The sequence below is a fragment of the Cavia porcellus genome, unplaced genomic scaffold (assembly GCF_034190915.1).
Source record: "Cavia porcellus strain 051 isolate PalLab524CR breed Dunkin Hartley unplaced genomic scaffold, mCavPor4.1 scaffold_22, whole genome shotgun sequence".
NCBI classification, from domain to species: domain Eukaryota; kingdom Metazoa; phylum Chordata; class Mammalia; order Rodentia; family Caviidae; genus Cavia; species Cavia porcellus.
The window spans coordinates 55,263,746-55,283,699 of record NW_026947505.1 but is presented as its reverse complement, the minus strand read 5'-3'; the positions used below and the strand labels follow the sequence as shown (position 1 = coordinate 55,283,699).

At 37.2% G+C, this 19,954-nt stretch overlaps 1 protein-coding gene across 6 annotated transcripts in view; it reads left to right on the top strand.

The window, feature by feature from the left end:
• Nucleotides 1-19,954, top strand: part of Mdn1 (midasin AAA ATPase 1) — a 160,380-nt gene that overhangs the window by 39,178 nt on the left and 101,248 nt on the right. For 5 of the 6 annotated variants that reach the window (XM_063233223.1, XM_063233222.1, XM_063233220.1 and 2 more), the window contains exons 16-23: nucleotides 6,870-7,081; nucleotides 7,694-7,797; nucleotides 10,157-10,301; nucleotides 11,218-11,314; nucleotides 15,978-16,091; nucleotides 18,010-18,157; nucleotides 18,437-18,547; nucleotides 18,967-19,118. In XM_063233223.1, the coding sequence (XP_063089293.1) occupies nucleotides 6,870-7,081; nucleotides 7,694-7,797; nucleotides 10,157-10,301; nucleotides 11,218-11,314; nucleotides 15,978-16,091; nucleotides 18,010-18,157; nucleotides 18,437-18,547; nucleotides 18,967-19,118 (1,083 nt within the window). Of the gene's footprint in view, nucleotides 1-6,869; nucleotides 7,082-7,693; nucleotides 7,798-10,156; nucleotides 10,302-10,456; nucleotides 10,509-11,217; nucleotides 11,315-15,977; nucleotides 16,092-18,009; nucleotides 18,158-18,436; nucleotides 18,548-18,966; nucleotides 19,119-19,954 lie in introns of those variants that run through there. The other variant, XM_063233224.1, reaches the window with a different exon arrangement.

The following is a 19,954-nucleotide window of genomic DNA, read 5'->3' as shown; positions in this document are numbered from 1 at the left end:
GTATAACAGTTTTGGGAGTATGGCCATTTTCACACTGTTGGTTCTTCTAGCCAAGAGCAAGGTATACCCTTTCATTTTCTTTTTTTTTTTTTGTCTTTTTCGTTTTTATCAGTACCAGGGATCGAACTCACGACTGCCTGCTTGCAAGGCAGGTGCTTATGCCGCTGAGCTAAATCCCCAGCCCCACCCTTTCATTTTCTATTATCCTTTTCAATCTCCTTTTTTAGCATAGCATGATTTTTAGCATACAGGTCTTTTACATTCTTAGGTTGATTTGTAAGTATTTCATTTTTTTAGATGCTATTGTGAAGGGTAATATTTCCATAATTTCTCTCTCAGTGAGTTTCTTGTTTGTGTACAGGAATGCCATTGATTTTTGAGCATTGACTTTGTATCCACCTACCCTGCTGAATTTGTTTATTACTTCTAGTAGTCTTTTAATGGAGTTTTTTGGGTCTTCTATATAAAATATCAAATCATCTGCAAATAGTGATAATTTAACTTCTTTCTTTTCTATCTTTATTCCTTTTATTTTTTTCTTTTGTATGATTGTTCTGGCTAGTGTTTCCAGAAGTATAGAGTGGTGATAGTGGACATCCTTGTCTTGTTCCTGATTTTAAAGTGAAAGCTTTCAGTTTTTGTCCATTTAATATAACGTTGGCTATTGGTTTGTCATAGATGGTCTTTATAAGAGTGAGGTAGACACTGTGTATTCTGAGTTTCTGAAGGGTTTTTATCATGAATGTGTGTTGGACTTTATTGAAAGCTTTTTCTGCATCTATTGAGATGACCATGTGGTTTTTATTTTTGGCTCTGTTGATTGGTGTATTACATTTATTGATTTGTTTATGTTAAACCATCCCTGCATTCCTGGAATGAATCCCTCTTGGTCATGATGTATAATCTTCTTTATGATTTGCTGCATTCTATTTGCCAGTATTTTATTGAGAATCTTTGCATCAGTGTTCATTAGTGAGATTGGCCTTTTATTCTTTTTTGGTTGAGTTTTTCTCTAGCTTTGGTATGAGAGTAATACTTGCTTCCAGGAGTGATTTAGTGAGGATTGCCTCCTTGTCAATTTCATTGAAGAGTTTAAGAGTATTGGCATCAAATCTTCTCTAAATTTCTAGTAGAATTCAGCTGTGAATCCTTCAAGAGCTGGGCTTTTGTTTGTTGGTAAGTTTTTAAGTACGCTTTCAATTTCAGTAGTTGATATTGGATTGTTCAAAATTGCTGTATCTTCTTGGTTGAGCTTTGGTAGTTCATATGTTTCTAGAAATCTGTCCATTTCCTCTGTGTTTTCCACTCTATGTAAGTAGGTATTTATGATCTTTTGAATTTCCATGGGATCTGTAGTAATTTCACCCTTTTCAGTCCTTAATGAGTGAATTTTTTCTTAAGGTTAGCTAGAAGTTTGTCAATGAGAAATCTCTTTTCTTACAAAATTCAAACTGTGAAAAATGTTGAATGGTTTGAACTCCTTCCTTCAGCCCAGCAGAGTATTTTGGAGATACTTTCAGATGTATAGATGTTTCTCTTCATTTTAAAGAACACTTGTTGGAAGTTCTTGCTCTCAAAGATATGCTGGAAGGAGTAGAAAAAAATTAAAAGTATGTAATCAACTAGTATTTGTATAGTATAGTTGATCTAAAGAGCAAATTGTAGAATCATATCGCTCTCATAGATGTCTCTACAAGTCTTTTATTTAACGAACATGTCTAACTTACTGTGTATCTCTTTTTTCTGTACCTTTGTGTCTTTGGTAAGTTTCTACTTTTAAGTATTCCTAACATAGCATTAAGCTTATACTTACTGTAGACTGGGTCCATCTCTTCTGCCACAAATTTGTAGTGTGAGTCAGCTACTATAAAATTGTTTTAAATATATGCAGGAGCCTGTTTATACTGTGATGTATTGATAGTGATATTTTTAGTAGGTTAGCATCAGTTACCTAAAGAAAAATGTGTACTATTCAATTTTGTGTGGTTGGGAATATGCTATATACTTTTGTATTGTTGGAAAATCCTTTATTTCTTTCTTGCTTTCTTTTAGATGTATAAGAAACTACCTATTTAAGGATAATTGTGACAGTCAGGCATGCTGATGCATATCTCTAATCTCAGCATTCTGGGAAACTGAGGCAGAATGATCACAAATTTAAGCCCTGTATGGGCAGTTTATTGAGACCCTGTCTAAAAATGGCAAATAAAGGGCTGAGAAAGTATTTTAATATTAAGGCCAGGGATTCAGTCCCCATTGTCTCTTACTTCGTTTCTCACTCCTCCTATTCCCCCCCTTCAATGCACAGGCACATTTTGTTGCATGTATGAAGTCCTGCGTTTCCTAGCTGGATCCCCAGAAAACCTTGCCCCGCTCCACTGTCACTGTGTGTAGAATGGTATAATGATGGGTCATGGGGCGCTACACTCAGTGAGCTAATCCAGTGATGAGTTCTGGCTGAATGTGCCTTTAGGAGATGGGGTCTAAGTGGAGGTGGAAGTTATAGTTATTGGGTATTTTGTCCAGTGGCTTGAAAGCTGAGTAATAAAGATGGGAAGCCCAAAAATAGTTTTGAAAAGTAAAGGGAATAGAAAACAAAAAGGAGCTGGAGTAGTGAAGGGGTAGCGTTTCTGTTCCTAGTATGTATGGTTAGTTTCACCTGCTTTATAATATATTTAACATAATTAAAATTTTTTTGTTAGTACACCTTTGCAGTACATGATGTTTACTTTCCTCCTATGGACTGTATGTATACATTTCACATCTTTATTTCTTTTTTCATTCCCTTTCTTTGCCCTGCCTCTCCCTCCTGCCATCTCTTGATTCCCTTTCCTTTTGAGAAACATCTATCTCCCTTCTTCCTATTATTTACCTTTTATTTTGCTCTTTGTTAATCTTTGGACTTGTCATATAAGAGCAGTTGTGTGATGCTTAAACTTGTATGTCTTGTTTATTTCACTTAACATTGTAGTCTCAAGGTGCTTCGGTTTCCCCACAAATGACTCATTTATCTTTTTTATTCTCTATAAATGCATTTTCTCTGTCCATTCATCTGCTTATGGACATATAGGCTGCTTTATTATGAATTGTGCTGCTATAAAAGTGGATATGTATTTATCACTGTCATACGATGATGTCTTCAGCTCTTGGGAAGATACCTAAAAGAGGAATAGTTATGACTGCTGAGGGTTCCTTTTTCCCTGCAATCTTGACAGCATTTGTTATTTCTTAATGATGGCCTTTTTTTCTGGGGGTAAGATGGAATCTCAGTGTTTTAATTTATATTTCTTTAATGGCCAGCCATGTTGAGCATTTCATAGTGTGTTTTCATTTATTGCTTTATTGGCTAGTTTGTGATTTGTTTTGGAGAAAGTTCTGTGTGTTGTTGAGAAGAATGTGTTTTGTTGTTGGGTGGGACATTGTAGGTAACTATTAAGCCCATTTATTGACGGTTTGGTTTTATTTGTTGATTTTTTTTTTTTTTTTGGTTAGGTTGATCTATGTGTAACAATGAGGTATTGAGATCCCCCATTATAAATCATTTTAATGTTCTAGAGTGTATGTTTTATGAAGTGAGTGCAACATTTTATGGTACTTTATGTTTATAATGCTTATCTCTTCTTTTTTTTTTTTTTTTTTTTTTTTTTTTTTTTTTTTTGGTTTTGGCAGCGGGTACTGAGGCTCAAACTCATGACCTTGCACTTGCCAGCCAGGCACTTGTGCCACTGAGCTAAACCTCAAGCCCTATATCTCTTCATGTTGAATTCTTCCCTTAACTAATATGTAGTGACCATTACCTCTTCTCATCAGTTTTGTGTTGAAATCCCCTTTGTCTGAAATTAGGATAGCTACTCCTGTCCTTTTCCAGCCTTCTGTCTCATAGAATATTGTTTTCATTCCTCTTACTTTTTAGTCTGTGAGTTTCTTTTTGGATTAAATGTATTTCTTATTTACCGCATCTCAGTGGGTTTTATTCATTAATCCATACATATTGATTTATTTCTGTAATTGCCTTATTTTCCTTTTGATGATTTCCTATCTTCCTCTTTTGCTTAATTGTTTACAGTATCTGGTATAAGGTCTGTTAGATCTTTTGTCATTGGCTTTATTGTCTCTTTGTCCTTCAGAATTTTTTAAGTGCTGATTTAGTGGTCATGAATTTCTTTAGGTGCTCTGTATTATGAAAATATCTAGCTGGTGTGATGATACATACCTATAAATTTAGCAGTTGGGAGGCTGAAGCAGGAGGATGCTGAGAGTTAGAGGTTAGCCTGGGCTTTGCAGTGATTTCAAGGCCAGTCTGAGCTACATGGTGAATTCTCAAATAAAAAAATAGTTTTCCTTCAGTTTTGCAGGAAACATTAGCCTGGGGTGGAAATCATTTTATTTTAGGACTTAAAACACTTAACTCCACACTCTCCTGGCTTTAAGATTTGTGTTGAGAAGTCTAATGGTTTCACCTTTATAAATGATTTGTTGCTTTTCTCTAGCCACTTTGAAGATTCTGTTCTTGTGTTTGACTTGGGGAATTTTGATTATCATTTGTCATGGAGAAGTTCTTTCCTGTTCTTGGCTATTTGGGGTTTTATGTGCATGTTAAATTCTTTTCTCTTACTTGGAAAGTTTGTGGTATTCTTTAAGCAGATTTTTTTTAATGTCATTTGTGTTATCTTCCGATTTGTCACTAGTTCCAGTTAATCTTAGTCTTCTTTGTGTCACCTAGGAGCTACAGGAGTTTTCATGTTCTCTTAGCCTTTTTTTTGAGACAGAATCTCACTATACACTTCTTACTTGCCTTGAACTCATTGTGTAGTCCACATTGGTCTTGAACTTGTGGCAGTTCTCCTGCCTCAGTCTTCCAAGTCCTGGAATTACAAGTGGGTGCTATCACATCTGGCTTCTCTTGTTTTAAGGTATCTCTCAGTTGATCAACAGCCCTGCCTTCTAGTTCTGATATTCTCTCCCTACTCACTTCTTTTGCTCATATTTTCCATAGGATTTTAAAAAAATACATTATCACTATCTGTAGTGTTTTTAGTACAGTGAACAAAAGTAAATGCTTTTATAGTATTGTTTTCTGAGTCTTGTTTCATGAGTAAAAGCAGTTTAGAACTAGAACATCTCTTATAGGGCACTCTAAACTGTATTTATTTAACTGCAATGCCATACTTCCTTCTATTTATTTTGATAGATCTTCTTTTCCCATAGTGATCTAGAGAATCTTCAAGCCAGTATAAATATTTCATAAATATTTTCATGTCTGAGTATATACATATATAATGTCTCATATTTTTACAGCAGTAGGTACATTGGAAATCTGTTCTAAGTATTTATTTCTTGGAGTTTAGAAGACCACATACTGGTTAAGTTTAAGAAAACCATCCTTACAATTCAGGATGATTTTTTATTTTTAGCCAGGGCTGGAACACCTTAGCCACTAATTAGGTGCTGAGTGGCATAGCTACATCCCTAGATATGCTATAGATTCCCAGGGAGTGGGTCCCAGCAACTCAGGCTCCTTCCTGTTGGTTCTCACAGTGTGCGTCTCTTCATCTGGGGACTGTTGGGTCAGTTTTTAATGTTTTCTGTCCCTTTCTTTCTCTTTGCTTTTCTTCTCCTTAATTTTCTTTTCTTGACAGAGACTTGCCATACACTTCAGGCTGGCCTTGAGCTCACTGTGTAGCCCAAGTTGGTCTTCAACTCAAGGTAGTCCTGCCTCAGTCTCCTGACTGCTGGGATTAGAGGCATGCGCTACCACACCTGCTTCCTTGTTTAATCTATTGCTTGTTTATTTATTTATTTATTTTTGAGGCTTGTGGGCTGATACACTATTTCCACTGTTGTCATTCTATTTCATTATTTTTGCTTTGTCCAGAGTTTTAGTCTTATCTATGCTTCTACTTAATTTTTTTCTGCTTAGTACTCACAGTGATCCCTTAAGAATATAATCAGACCATGTTACTCCCTTCTTCAAATCTCTTCACTTAAATTTTAGCCTCTTTAGGCAACCCAAAGGCTATATTTTGGCTTGTAAGACTTTTCATATACCAGGGCTGGCACTTATTTAACATTCTCTCCCTCCTGTGCCTGTGCTGCTGAGCTCCAGCCACTTTGTTTCATGTTGCATCTTGGTAGACATTTGTTAACCCTTATTGTTGAATGCACCCTCTATCACATGTGGACATTTGGTATTTCCTGACATCTGCCATCCACAGATAACTGCTTACTTTTCACTTCCTTATTTAGTTTGGGTGTCTTAGAAATATTTTTTAAGTAGTTCTCTTGATGATGATAATAAATTATCAATACTCCCTCACTTATTTTACCTTTATTTTATTTACATTCATAGTATTTAAATAGCATTGCTTGCAATTTTATAGTAGATGTATTTTTTGTTATGTTTTTATAGATTGTAAGCTACATAGGAACACAAGGGACTTGATAACTCACTGTATACCTAACATATATAGTAGGTACTTAGGAAATTTTTGTTGAATAAATGGAATAAAGAAATAAATGCCTTTATCAATGTGTAGGGTACATATTGTATAGGAAGGTGAAAACAAGTTTGAAGTTCTCAATATTTTTTCTTTCTGGAATTGGACTCTTCAGTGTAAGTACTGAGAATCTTCTCCTGCGCTGTGTGTGTATGTATGTGGACTCCTTGGGTTTGAACCCAGGGATTTTGGACTGAGCTCTATGCCCAACTTTTCTTTGAGACAGGGTCTTTATGAGTTGCCTAGGTTGGCCTGGAATTTGTAGTCCTCCTACCTTGGTGTCTCCCATTGTGCCACTGTGCCCAGCTGAGCTATCTTTCTGATTTTTATTGGCTTCAGAAGTTTATGAATCACATTTACCTTTTGTTTCAGTTACAAGCCAGTGGACCATAAACTTATTTGGCTGCCCTTACGAGAGACATTTGAGGAACTCTTTGTCCAGACGTTTTCCAAAAAACAAAACTTTACCTTCCTGGGGCACATACAGACCTGTTACAGGCAGAAGCGGTGGCATGATCTCCTGAGACTAATGCAACATGTATACAAGTCTGCTATTAACAAGGAAGCAAAAGAGAGTGAAACGGGTGAGATTCTGACCGAGGTTTCTGGTAGGAGGGCAGGAGGCTGAGCCTTAATGAACAGAACTAAGAGAATAGTTTAGGGGAAAGAATGGAAAAATACAAATGGGAGAGTCCTAGGATTTATGGCAAAGGTTTTGAAGTGTTGGCTGCTGTCGTGGTTCTGGACATGATTCCCTCAAAAGCAAGTAGTTGGTCACACCATTAGATAAGCACTGTTTGGTTGTCATTATGTCACATTTCCTCACAAAAAGTCTATTTTTAAAGAACTGGATTCCACAGCCAGGGAGTTTTTGGTAGCTAGATTCATTTCTATTTGTAGTCTCATCTATAAAATGATGGTAATGTCTTCAAAGAGCTATTGTAAGGATAAATGAATTACCTGAAGTATATGCATGGACATACAAGCAAGCCCAAAATCATAGTAGGCTTGTATATTCATTTTGTATATAGCAGTTGTATATTGATTTTTATTTCTTTTTACATCATTTATAAAATGCTTAAATTTAAATTTTTTTCTGCTGTATTGTTCCTTGTATGAGTTTTGTGTTTTGAAGTTGTATATACCATATTATAATGCAAAATGTATATTAAGTCCTTGCCTTCATTCTTTTGTAGGAGTACTTCTAAAGGAGAAATGGGAGGCATTTGGCCTTAGACTCAACCATGCGCAACAACAGATGAAAATGACTGAAAATTCTCTGTTATTTGCATTTGTTGAGGTATTTTGGTTTATTTATTTAAGGGAATACATTATTGACGATGCAAAATGCAAGTTCCTAGCAGTTTATCATAGTGAGGCTGCAATTTATCAACTGGATTCCTCCATGATTCTGGTCACAAACCAAGTTGGATAAGAAATGAATCAAATTTAATAGGTTCAGTGTTGACTTTGGGGGAAGTATGATGTGGTTCTCATTCAGTTTGGTTTGTGACCAAAATCATGAAGAGAATTGAGTTTGTGAACTGAGGTAGTACTGTATCTTGATTTCATTTAAAATTATTTTTAGTGCTCACTTTCCCAAGGTTTAGAGAACACGTAAGTAGCAATTAAGGGGGGAAGGTTAAAAGTATACTTTGTGTTGTTTTTGAGGTTCTTATGGGCACAATTAACTATTTTTAAAGCTACAATTGAGGCCAAATAATGGATTCTGTATTTCTATGTTTGTGGCGTGATCTCCTGAAACTAATGTAGCACATACACTAGTCTGCTGCTAACATGGAAAGGAGAGAGAGTGAAAGTGGTAAGGATGTGACCCAGACTGCTGGTAGAACAGGAGGGCTGGGCCTTACTGAGCAGCAGTAGGGAGAATAGTGTGGAGGAAAGAAGGGAAAATAGCTGGGTGTGGTGGTGCATGTCTGTAATCCCAGCATTCACGAGGCTGAGGCAGGAGGATCATGGCGAGTTCAAGACCCACCTGGGTTACAAAGTGAACTCAAGGCCAGCTTGAAGTGCATAGTGAGACCCTGTCTCAAAAACGCGCGCTTGAGCACACATATACACACACACACACAAAAAGAAACACAAAGAGTGGAAAAATACAAATAGGAGGGTTTTGGATTTATGGTAAAGGTGACCAGTTTTTTTGTTTTTGTTTCTTTTCCTGATACCAGGCGTCAAACTCATGACATTGCACTTGCCAGGCACGTGTTTGTGCCACTGAGCTAAATCCCTGGCCCAAGGTGACCAATTTGAAAATGTTATTGCTACCATGCTTCTGAGTATGATTCTCTCAGAAACAAATAGTTAGTCACACTGATTGACAAGCACTGCTTAGTTGTCAGTGTGTCATGACATGCCTCATGAAAAGCCTATTTCTAAAGAGCTGGATCCCACACGCTACAGACGGATTATGAATGTTGGAGGGCAAGGAAGATGAGGCCCACTTGATTTCATGTTTCCCATTTTTGATTCTAGGGCATGGTTATCTCTACTGTTGGCTGTCCTGTAATGCTGTCAGAGGAAAGAAAACTTAATTAAATATTTTTTACTTCAATGGTTTTTGTTTTAAATCAATCTGAGAGCCTTTTTTTTTTTGTCTTTTTCTTTTTTATCGGTACCAGGGATCGAACTCACGACTGCCTGCTTGCAAGGCAGGCGCTTATGCCACTGAGCTAAATCCTCAGCCTCCGGTCTGAGAGACTCTTATACCATGCTTTTACAGAATAGGAGTCTCGAGTTGATGTTTTGGTAGGGGAGAATTTTCACTTAACCATATATTTGTAAGTTCAGGAAGTTTTGTCATCTGTGCCTAGTTTTTTAATACGTTTCTTTCCAAAGTAATCGGTTGAAATGTTAAGGGCTCTTAAGCCTTACATTTTACGATTTAGCAATACTTGTGAGTTACTTTTGTCTGGTTTTATTTTTCTCAGTGAAGTTTTCAGATTCTTTAAAAATTAGAATGAACCTTAAAACTATAAGGCTATTTAATAATGTTAAGTAGGTTTTGATGTGTTGACTGAGTGGATTGTAAGTTATTTTATTACTCTTAGAAATAAAACTTTTTTTTTTCTTTTTTTTTTGTCTTTTTTTTTTGGTACCAGGGATCGAACTCATAACCATGCACTTGCAAGGCAGGTGCTTATGCTGCTGAGCTAAATCCTAGGTCCTAGAAATAGAAGTTTTAAGAGTTAACATCCATACACTAGATGTCAGAAAGAATTCATTTTGTAACTGTGAAAGGCTATGCATTGAACCTCCAAATATTGTTGGAGGTAAACTCATTTTGGTATACTTATAACTTGACTCCATACTTTGCGTAAGTTCCAAAGCTAATTGGGTCTTTTAGTGAAATATGTTGTAAGTTGCCATTTATTTTACCCTTCATATAATGAGAGCTTCTACTTTATTTTTAATTTCACTCTTCACAGAAACTTACTTGACACTTTTGGACATTTACAGAGTTGACGTGGCCTGAACTCTGTTGGCTTGCTGATAGCTATTTAATTGTTAAAGCATATGGTCATTAAGTGGAAGAAGTTATTCTTACTTCATTTTTAATCTTGCTTGTGTATCAGCTCTAGGTGAATGTGACTTTATTTGAAATGCAATCTTAACTTTTTTACTTCATCTTTTTTTAGGGTACATTAGCTCAGGCCATAAAGAAAGGAGAGTGGATTTTGTTGGATGAGATTAATCTGGCTGCTCCTGAAACATTAGAATGTCTGAGTGGTTTACTTGAAGGATCTTCTGGCTCCCTGGTATTGCTTGATCGAGGAGACACAGGTAACATTTGGTTTGACTTGAAGCTAATTCTTTTATCACTTAGATCAAAGATTAGATTCTTAGACCTTAGATGTTTTCTGTTGTTTATTTTTTGTCTTTTTGAGACAGGAGTTCTCTGTGCAGTTCAGGCTAACCTTGAGAACCTTACTTTGTAGCCCAGGTTGACCTTGAACTCTTGCCTCTGCCTCCTGAGTTCTGGAATTACAGGTGTGTACCACCACACCCAATTTCGTTTTTATTTTAGTACTAGGGGTTAATCCCAGTGTCTTTTCACTGACATATATAGCCCTTTGTTCATTTTTTATTTTGAAAGAGTGTCTCAGGCAGGGCTAGAACTTGTAATCCTCCTTCCTCCACTTCCCAGAGTTCAGGGATTAAAGTCAGGTTCAACTCTTTCTAGCAAGAATGAGATCCTTTGGATTAGATTAATAACATAGAGTTCCCAGTGGGATTTGTTCATTGATTACATAAGATTAATAACATAGAGTTCCCAGTGGGATTTGTTCGTTGCTTACATACTAAGTTTCTGCAATATCTTTAAACTGATGTTTAGTAAACTGGTGTTTAGTGGCATAAAGAATTCGAAGAAAAATAGGATTTGTCAAGGTATTTGGGTTGTGATAATAGATGAATTGACAAAGTAATCGTGGACCAAAAAAACTGAGCAATAAACGGACATACCATGCAAGTGGCAACATGTGTGGTTAAGTTGTACATATGAATCTTAAAAAGTAATTTCAGTGACATTTCAGAAAAGGGAAGGATTTTATGAAGAGCTAGCACCAACCTCGCTGATCATAAGACAGTTGTTACTTGACTGGGGGTCTTGTGGCATTAGCTAGTCTTTCTGTGGGGACCAGTGGCTGATCATTTGAGTGTTTCAGTTTGTTGAAAATTTCTGATTTTCTCTTTACAGAACCACTGGTTCGTCATCCTGACTTCCATTTATTTGCCTGCATGAATCCAGCTACTGATGTGGGCAAAAGAAATCTTCCACCAGGAATAAGAAATAGGTAATGTTTTTAAAGTTGCCTTTCATTATTCACTGATAATGTTAGCATGACCATACTTAAGAACTTTTTTTTTTTGTACTGGGGATCATTTGATCCTCATGTTTCCCAGATAGTCGTTTATGCCGCGAGCTAAATCCCTGGCCCCTAGAACTTCTAGATCTTAAAATTTTTTGATTTCTGATAAAGAAATTTTAGTTTTTAGAGTCTAGTTTATATAGATTGTAGGTATATAAGAAAGTCCAGAAAGGTGAATATTTTTGGTTGTCAGTATGATTTGTGGGTATAGTTTAAAATAATCTTGTAGTGAGGCATGATAGTGTTGTTTTATAATCTCAGCTTTCAGGAGGCTGAGACAGGAGAATTTCAACTTCAAAGCCAGCCTGGGCAGCTTATCAAACCTTGTCTCAAAATAAAAAGTGGTTGGGTTGTAGCTCAATGAGAGAGTGCTTTGCTAATATGCATAAGACTCTGGGTTCAATCCTCAGTACCACAAAGGTCCAAATGCAAATTAAAACTTCTTCAAATAGCCTCTTAGCCATTAGAAGAAATTAGTGAATATAACAATAGAAGTATATTTTGGGGAGACAATCCTCTTTGAATGAGGCTAGTGATTTGTGAAAGGTCTTTTAGAAAGATTTTTTTTTTTAAACGACTGAACATTGACTTGAACAAAGTACTTAGTTGTTGTTTTTTGATATTTTATGTACGTAGCATTTGGTAAAGGATATGTAACCAGATTTATTGTTGACAATCTTTTGTTTTATTTATTTTTGAGACAGATTCTTACTGTGTAATTCAGGCTGGCCTAGATTCACTATGTAGCCCAGGCTGGTCTTGAAATTGCAGTGGTCCTGCCTCAGCCTAAGTGCTGGGATTACAGGTGTTTGCTGCCACACCTGCTGTTTTATTTAAAGTTTTTTTTTAAACTGGTACCAGGGATCAAACTCGCAATTGCCTGCTTGCAAGGCAGGCGCTTAAGCCACTGAGCTAAATCTCCAGCCCCTTATTCAAAGTTTTTAATTTTATTTTTTGTTGTTTTTCTTTTTTGGTACCAGGGATAGAACTCACCTAACTGCGCTTGCAGGGCAAGTAATTATGCCACTGAGCTAAATCCCCATCCCCATTATTGAAGTTTAAAACAGTGTGAGAATCTGTTAGATGGCCTATTAAAACAGTAATTAAACCTTCTCAGGGAAATTTTAGAAACTGCATTAGAGTATATTATTTTTGATTGCACATATTTTTGTTACTGAATTAGAAGAAGCCCTTCTAAAAATGAAGATAATGTGTTAGTTTTGTAACTTTCCTCATATAAGAATTATAGGTAGAAGTACTAAAGCTATATTTGATTGACCAGTTACATTACCATCTATTTCATTATGGTCAGTTTGTATCTCAAGTTTAAAGACTTGTTTTATATTACAAGTGATTAAAATGAGCTTATATAACTTTTAGTTTTGTATTTTTTTTTTAATTTTATTTAAGGAGAAAAGAAAAGAAAAGCAGGGAAAGGGTACAAGTTATACAGATTTACAGAAAAAAAAATGAACAGTAGGAAATCACTAGTTAATGGATTACATATTGTCATCTTAGAAATAATTGTTCAAGTCACAAAATTAAAGCTTGTAAAGTGGACATTCCATCAATGATACTGCAAACAGTTCTGTTCATTGATCCAATAAAACTCTGTGATATCATTTTCTATCTTATACATTTAAATATACATGCAGTTATATAGTTTGGAGCACTTTCTTTTCCTCTCTTTTGTACCATGACTATTACACATTTTGGGTTTCATTGCTCCCACGGTTCTTATTACTTTTTTGGAAGAGAGTAAAACCAAATGTGACATAACAGAACAGAATCGGTCAAGTCAAAAGGGTGGACATAATAGATAATGTAAAAACATAATACAAGGTGATCAACAATGGTTACTATAATGCCTCCCGCTATCTCTAATAGAATTGCCTATATCGTTAGTTATAATACAATTGAACAAAACAGTAAAGAATAAAACCGACAAAACCAAAACATTGGAGACATTGTAGGTCTTCAAAAGTAGATAAAAGTCAACAGAAATGGGCGTCATAATGAATCTCATTATCTTCACAGCTGATGCCTAAACTTTCGAACCTGATACTATCCAGCAAAACAGAATAGGGGAACATCAGTTAAAAACCAGATGGTGAGAGTAATACAGGGCTTTAAATCAAGGTAATGAAAAGTCAAAGTGGGTTACTATAATATATCCTGCTATTTTTTTCCTTTAATTAAAAGGATAAAGATAAAAAAGTAAATAATGGAGTGGAGATTGAGATAAAAGAGGGCATAACAACGAAACAGCGCAGATCAAAACATAACCATTTAAGCAGAATAGAGTTTCACCACCAGATAATCCTAACCTAAAAGTAGTTACCATATTGTCTCTTTCTTTGAAATACTAAGTATAACTTTGTTGCATTAAGTATATCAAAACAATGTAAAACCATTCAAGAGAATGACAGCATTACAGAGTATTTAGAATCGACTAACAGAAAATGAACAATGGTTTCTGTATAATCTCCTTGTCTTTACAAGGTTTTTGCTTATACTATTGTACATAATAAAATCCAGTAAGATACAACCTATTTAGACCATTGGAGACAGAAGGACAAAAGCTAGATGAGACTTCAAAACAAGATGATACTAAATCAGTATTACCTATTAAGATGTCATTTTCTCCAAAATAGCTGTTCCTATCATCCAATCTTCTCTGCCTCATTTCTGTTGAGCTCTTTTTCTGTCAGTAGCTGTCAGTTTGTCTTCTTCATTTTGTTCTCTGCTCCATTCGTTGCGGCCTCTCTGCCATTATTTCTGGATTCTTTGTATTTTTCTTTTTTTAGAATATCCTGCAATACTCTCTGTAGAGTTGAATTGGTGGTTGCAAATTCCCCCAGTTCCTCTTTATCCTGGAAGCACCTTGTTTTTCCATCAATTTCCAGGGACAGTTGTGCAGGATATCTCAATCTTGGCTGGAGATTATTATCTTTCAAAGCTTGAATTATTTCCCCCCACGCTCTTCGTGATTTGATGGTTTGTGCAGAGAAATCTGCTGTAATTCTGATGGGTGTTCCCTTGTAAGTGGTCTGTTTCTTGTCTCTGACAGCTTTTAATATTCTGTTCTTGTATTGAATTTCTGGAATTTTTATTATTATATGCCTGGGTGTTGCTCTGTTTGGGTTATAGGTAGCTGGGGTCCTGTATGCCTCATACATCTGAGTATCTTTACCTTTTGCTAAATTAGGAAAATTCTCCTGGATTATTTCTGTGAGTAGCTTTTGTAGTTCACTTGTTTGTGTCCCTACTTCTTCTTTTATGTTCTTAATCCTTAAGTTATGGCTTCTCTTATCATCTTCTTGTCTTTGTATTATTGCTGTTTGTTTCTTTGTTATTTTTAAGAAGTTTTTCATTTCATTCTCCCATATTACAAGTCTGCCCTCCAGTTCAGATATTCTGTCCTTAGTTTCTTTCAAGCTGTTATGCCAGTCTTCGATAGACTTCTTAGTATCTTGGTAGTCCCTTTGAACCTGTTTCACGTATTCTATGCTTTCTCTGTTTTCTCCCATCAAACAATTCTCCCCTTTTTTTCTGTTCTTCCATTCCACTGCCTGTTTTTTCTTGGGTGGTACTTAGCATTTCTCTAACTATTCTGCATACTTCTAGCTTCAGGTCATTGATAACTTCATTCCTGAATTGGTCTATGAGCCTCTCTATATGGTGCCTTAATGTATATTGGTGCGGTGTCTGCTATTGCCTGTTTCTCAGAATTGGAGGCCGAGGAGACTTTCTTGTTGCTGCCTCTTCCCATGCTGCCTCTTCTTCTCTGTTCCTTATATATGCAAGCTTATATAAGAGGCCCAGCTTCTCTCCCAGTCAGCCATAGCCTGATCGAATTGCGCCAGTTAGTTGTTCCCGCTCACCGCTGCGCACCAGGGAGTTACGGACCAGGCAGCCTACGCGTCTCCCCTCCCGGCCACCGTCAGGCTCTGGGATCTGGGTTGGGACAGCCTACCAGGTCCGCCGGCAGCGTCACGCAGGCCAGGCACTTTTCACCGATCTCGCCCGAGAGGGGGATGTGTGGCTGGAGTTGCCACCGCGCCCTGCTCCCGCAGGACTGCTCGGACCCAGAAAGTCCTCCGCTGGAGTCAAACTGTGGTAGAGTGTCAGCTTCTCTCACTCACCTCACCACAAGTCAGTGCACGCCTCCCTGCCATTCGCAGATTGCCGTTCTCAGAGCTTCTGCGCGTCTCTCTCCTTGCCGAGCCACTGTAGAGGCAGCCAGCCGCTGCGCGGCGGGAAACCCAAATCACGGCTTACAATGGCGCGGGGTCCAGCCTCCACACCGAGGCTTTTCTGTTCCTGTTTTAGCACCAGGACTACATTCCAAGTTGGTTTCTCTCAGCCCAGTTCGTTCCTGAGTCAGCAGAGCATATCTCCACCTGCTTATGTCTCCTTAGTCCGCACCATTCCTGGCTTCTGAGCCGAGTCTTTCAGAGAGCCTCCGGTAGTTGCTGTTATCTGTCCGCCATGTTCTCCCGGAAGTGTAGTTTTGTATTTTTTATCTTGTCAGCATGACTGCATTAATTTCCTGAAAATTAGTTATTATGTAGTAATTGTTTTACAGGTTCACAGAACTTTATGTAGAAGAATTGGGAAGTAAAGAAGACCTGCAAATTCTTATTGTGGACTATCTGAAACGAATGAGTATAAATAAGACTACAGTACAAGGAATCATAAGGTAGGTTCTCTTTAGCTTATCTTTATTTACTTTGTCTCTGAGCATAGCAGTGTGTTCCATGTTGACTCATATCCACTTGTTTTCTTTATTTTTGCTTTTACCTGGAGAAGACTCATGAAAAGATTATTAGTTAGGTTAGTTTTAAACTTGGAATCTTCTGTGAATATTCTTAGGTTTTTTTAAGGAAACTGTAGAGAGCTAAGAACCACCAGCTATGAGAATATATGATGATTTGACAATATTTTTCTAGTTACCTGTGTATTGATAGCTAAGAATTTAAATTCCTAGATGAGATATAAGTGGCTTGGAGCTGGAAATTGTGGTGCGTGTGTGTATAGGACCGCTGGGAATCTAAGGTGGGAGGATTTTGAGTTCAAGCCCAGTCTGGGCAGTTATTTATTTAGCAAGATCCTGTATCAAAATTAAAAAAAAAAAAATACTAGAAATATAGCTCAGTGCAGAGGCCTGGAATTCAGTCCCAGTGCTGCCCCCCCTCATCTGACTTGATTAAATTTCTTTACTACTCACAGTCTACGAGAGCATGGAAGATCAAGAAAATTGATTGAATTGAGTTTGGGATTAATGGAGTCTTGTTTTGTGTCAGACAGTTGAATGCTAACACTAACTCTGGAAGCTAATCATGTCTTTGAGCAAATCACTTAGCTGTCTCTCTGTCCTTGAGAAAGAAATACACCATGTAGAACGGTAGAAATGTGATCAATAATGTTTTAGTTACCATTTTTTGATTTGTTCGTTCGTTTGTTTTGTTTTGGTACCAGGAATTGAACTCATGATCTCGCCCTTACCTGGCAGGCACTTACGCCACTGAACTAAACCCTGCTCCATCATTGTGTTTTTGTTTTTTGTCTTTTTCCTTTTTTATCGGTACCGGGGATTGAACTCACGACTGCTTGCAAGGCAGGCGCTTATGCCACTGAGCTAAACCTCCAGCCCCCATTGTGGTTTTTTAAAGAAGAAGAATTTATTGAATATCCCAGCACTGGGGGCATGCTATATATATACAATCCATTTTGTTCAAGTATAAAAAGAAAAAAAAAAAAAGCTAAAACAAAATTCAAGCACATCATTCAGGAGGCAGCAATATTATATACGTTGTGTGTTGTTATCCTCAAATCATACATCCAAAGCACAAGATATCTGCATTCATTTGGGGGACATACTATAAATAATGACAAAATTTGGCTCTTCACCTGGAGCCTTAATGCTCCAAGTGAAAATAACCTTTATTAAATGGAGACATTTATTCAAAGAAAAATCATGCTAGATTGCAGAGAGGCAGGGGAAATCTCATCGGTGACAGGGACTAATATCATATGTGACACATACTTGGTTATATTTGATCTGTGTTTTAGTATGTAACCTCCTGGATCTTGTCACCATCTGTACTTGTAAAGTGTGATAAGGATAATTTATATTCCATTGTTCATTGTATCTCATTGCTAAGTGTACCTATACCATTGGCCTTTGAAAGCATGATGCCCTCTTTTTTGTGTGAGTCCACATAACCACTGTAGATTTTATAAGGACTTCATTTCTTCTCCATGTTTCAGTCAGCTGTAAAACTGGGCTTGGCATTAGTATACTCTTGCTAAGAGTCTTCTGTTCTGCTTTAAGAAACAAAAGTTTTGTTTGTATTCCACTGGTCCATGTGTGCTAGAAAACTTGTATGTTGTTTGAAGAATTTTTAGAATGCTTGCCTAGTGTGTGCAAAGCTTTGGTTTCAGTACCCAACACTGCCAAAAATTAAGAAATGAAAGATTGAGAAGGTTTGATGTATTGAGGTGGTTTATAAGTCTGTTCATTTGTGCTCTATACAGATGACTTTTGGTCTGTGTAGAGAAGTGAAAACAATAATAATTTAGTTATTAAAGTTGTCTAAACTTTATTCTCTTTGTAGCTTCTACACAGCTTTGCGGAAAGAATCTGGCACCAAACTGGTGGATGGGACTGGCCACAGACCTCATTACAGCCTTCGGACTCTCTGCAGGGCCTTGCGATTTGCAGCTTCCAATCCATGCAATAATATCCAGCGCTCACTCTATGAGGTCTTCCTAAAATATAATTTAGGAGCTGGGCAGATGGGCACCATGGGAAGGAAGGAGTTGGAATAGTTGCTAGATTTTTCTATGCTTTAGTCAGATTAACCCAGCACACTTCATTCTAGAGGTTGGGTGTTGTCGTCCCCCCCCCCCCAAAGTTTAACTATATTAACATTGTTCTGGGAATTACTAGCACCCAAAAAGCTTGTGTTTTATTCTTGCAATCAGTTGGGCATTACTCCAGAGGGGCACTTTGTCTTACACATGTTTATGTTTGTTCTCTAGGGCTTTTGTTTGGGTTTCTTAACACAGCTTAACAGAACATCACACCCAATTGTTCAGAAGCTCATTTGTCAGCACATCATTTCTGGTAATGTCAAAAGTCTGCTAAAACAGGTATGTTCGTTTTCGACTTGTTTGACATAGTCTTTTTGAGACATAGTCTTGCTATATATTCGGGCTGGCCTTATCTCACTGTGTATCCTGGACTGGCCTCAGCCTCACAGCAGCCCTTCGAGTGCTGCAATGACAGGCGTGTACTAGTAGCCCAGTTTAGAAAATTACTTTGATTGTTTTATTCCATACTTCCTTGTTGCTACAGCAGTTTTAAAACCAATGTATGGCAACATTTTGTTTTCATTTCTTAAAGCAATTCTGTGTTCATACTTTGTTTGTGGGTTTTAAAGTTAGGAGTACTCAGAACCAGGTATCATTCTTGGTAACAGTTTCTTTTCTTTCTTTACTTCCATCTTTGGAGGAAAATGACAATTGTCTTGAGACTGTTGGTCATTTCTCAACATTTTTCCATCTTTTAGCCTATTCCGGAGCCAAAAGGAGGTCGGCTTATCCAGGTTGAAGGCTACTGGATTTCTGTGGGAGATAAAGAGCCTACAATAGATGAGACCTACGTTCTGACATCTTCCGTCAAGCTGAACCTGAGAGATATAGTCCGAGTGGTTTCTGCAGGGTATGTGAGCCTTTTCTCTCATTGCTGTGACATTTTTATAAGCATATGCACTGATGTTATTTAATTGCCTTGTATATATGTACTGATGTTACTTCATTTGCCATGTGTAACTTTGAAAGTGTTTCATTGCTACTCACTGACAAAGTGAATTACTACTTTATAAAATCAGTACTATGATTCTTCCCTCCCATTCCCTGGTGTGAAGCATTGTTCTAGTTGTACATTTCAGGGGGAGCAGTATGGATTATATAGTCTATGTATGATTTCTTTAAAGTTTTTTTTTGATATTTTACTGATGAGTACTTACTACCCATTGTTAACTTAAGTAATAGACATTTCCGCCTTGTGTGTTTTTTAACAAGTAGTGCCAGAAAAGTTGGAATTGTTTCCTTGAACATAGGATCCTCTTTCTTTCTTTGGTATTGGGGATTGAACTTATGACCTTGCATTTGCCAGGCAAGAGCTTGTGCCACTGAAAGGATCTTCTTTGAGTTCACTAATGGCTGGTGTTCTAGACTTATATTACCATGCCCAGTTTTGTTTTCACTTCCCCTTCCCTTTCCCCTTCGCCCCTCTTTCTCTTATTATAGTCTTTAAGTCCTTGTACTTTAGTCCCCTTTACCCTACTTTACCCCAATTCTTTAGTATTTTACTGAGGATCAATTTTTACATGCAAACTTCTCAGTGATCTTTTCAGCTAGTCATCGTGGCATGTGTCTGTAATTCTATGTACTTAAGAGGCTGGAGCAGGAAGACTGCAAGTTCAAAGCCAGTCTGTGCTAATAGTGAAACCCTGCTCCCAACCCCATCCAAAAAACTCTTTTATGATGTTATTA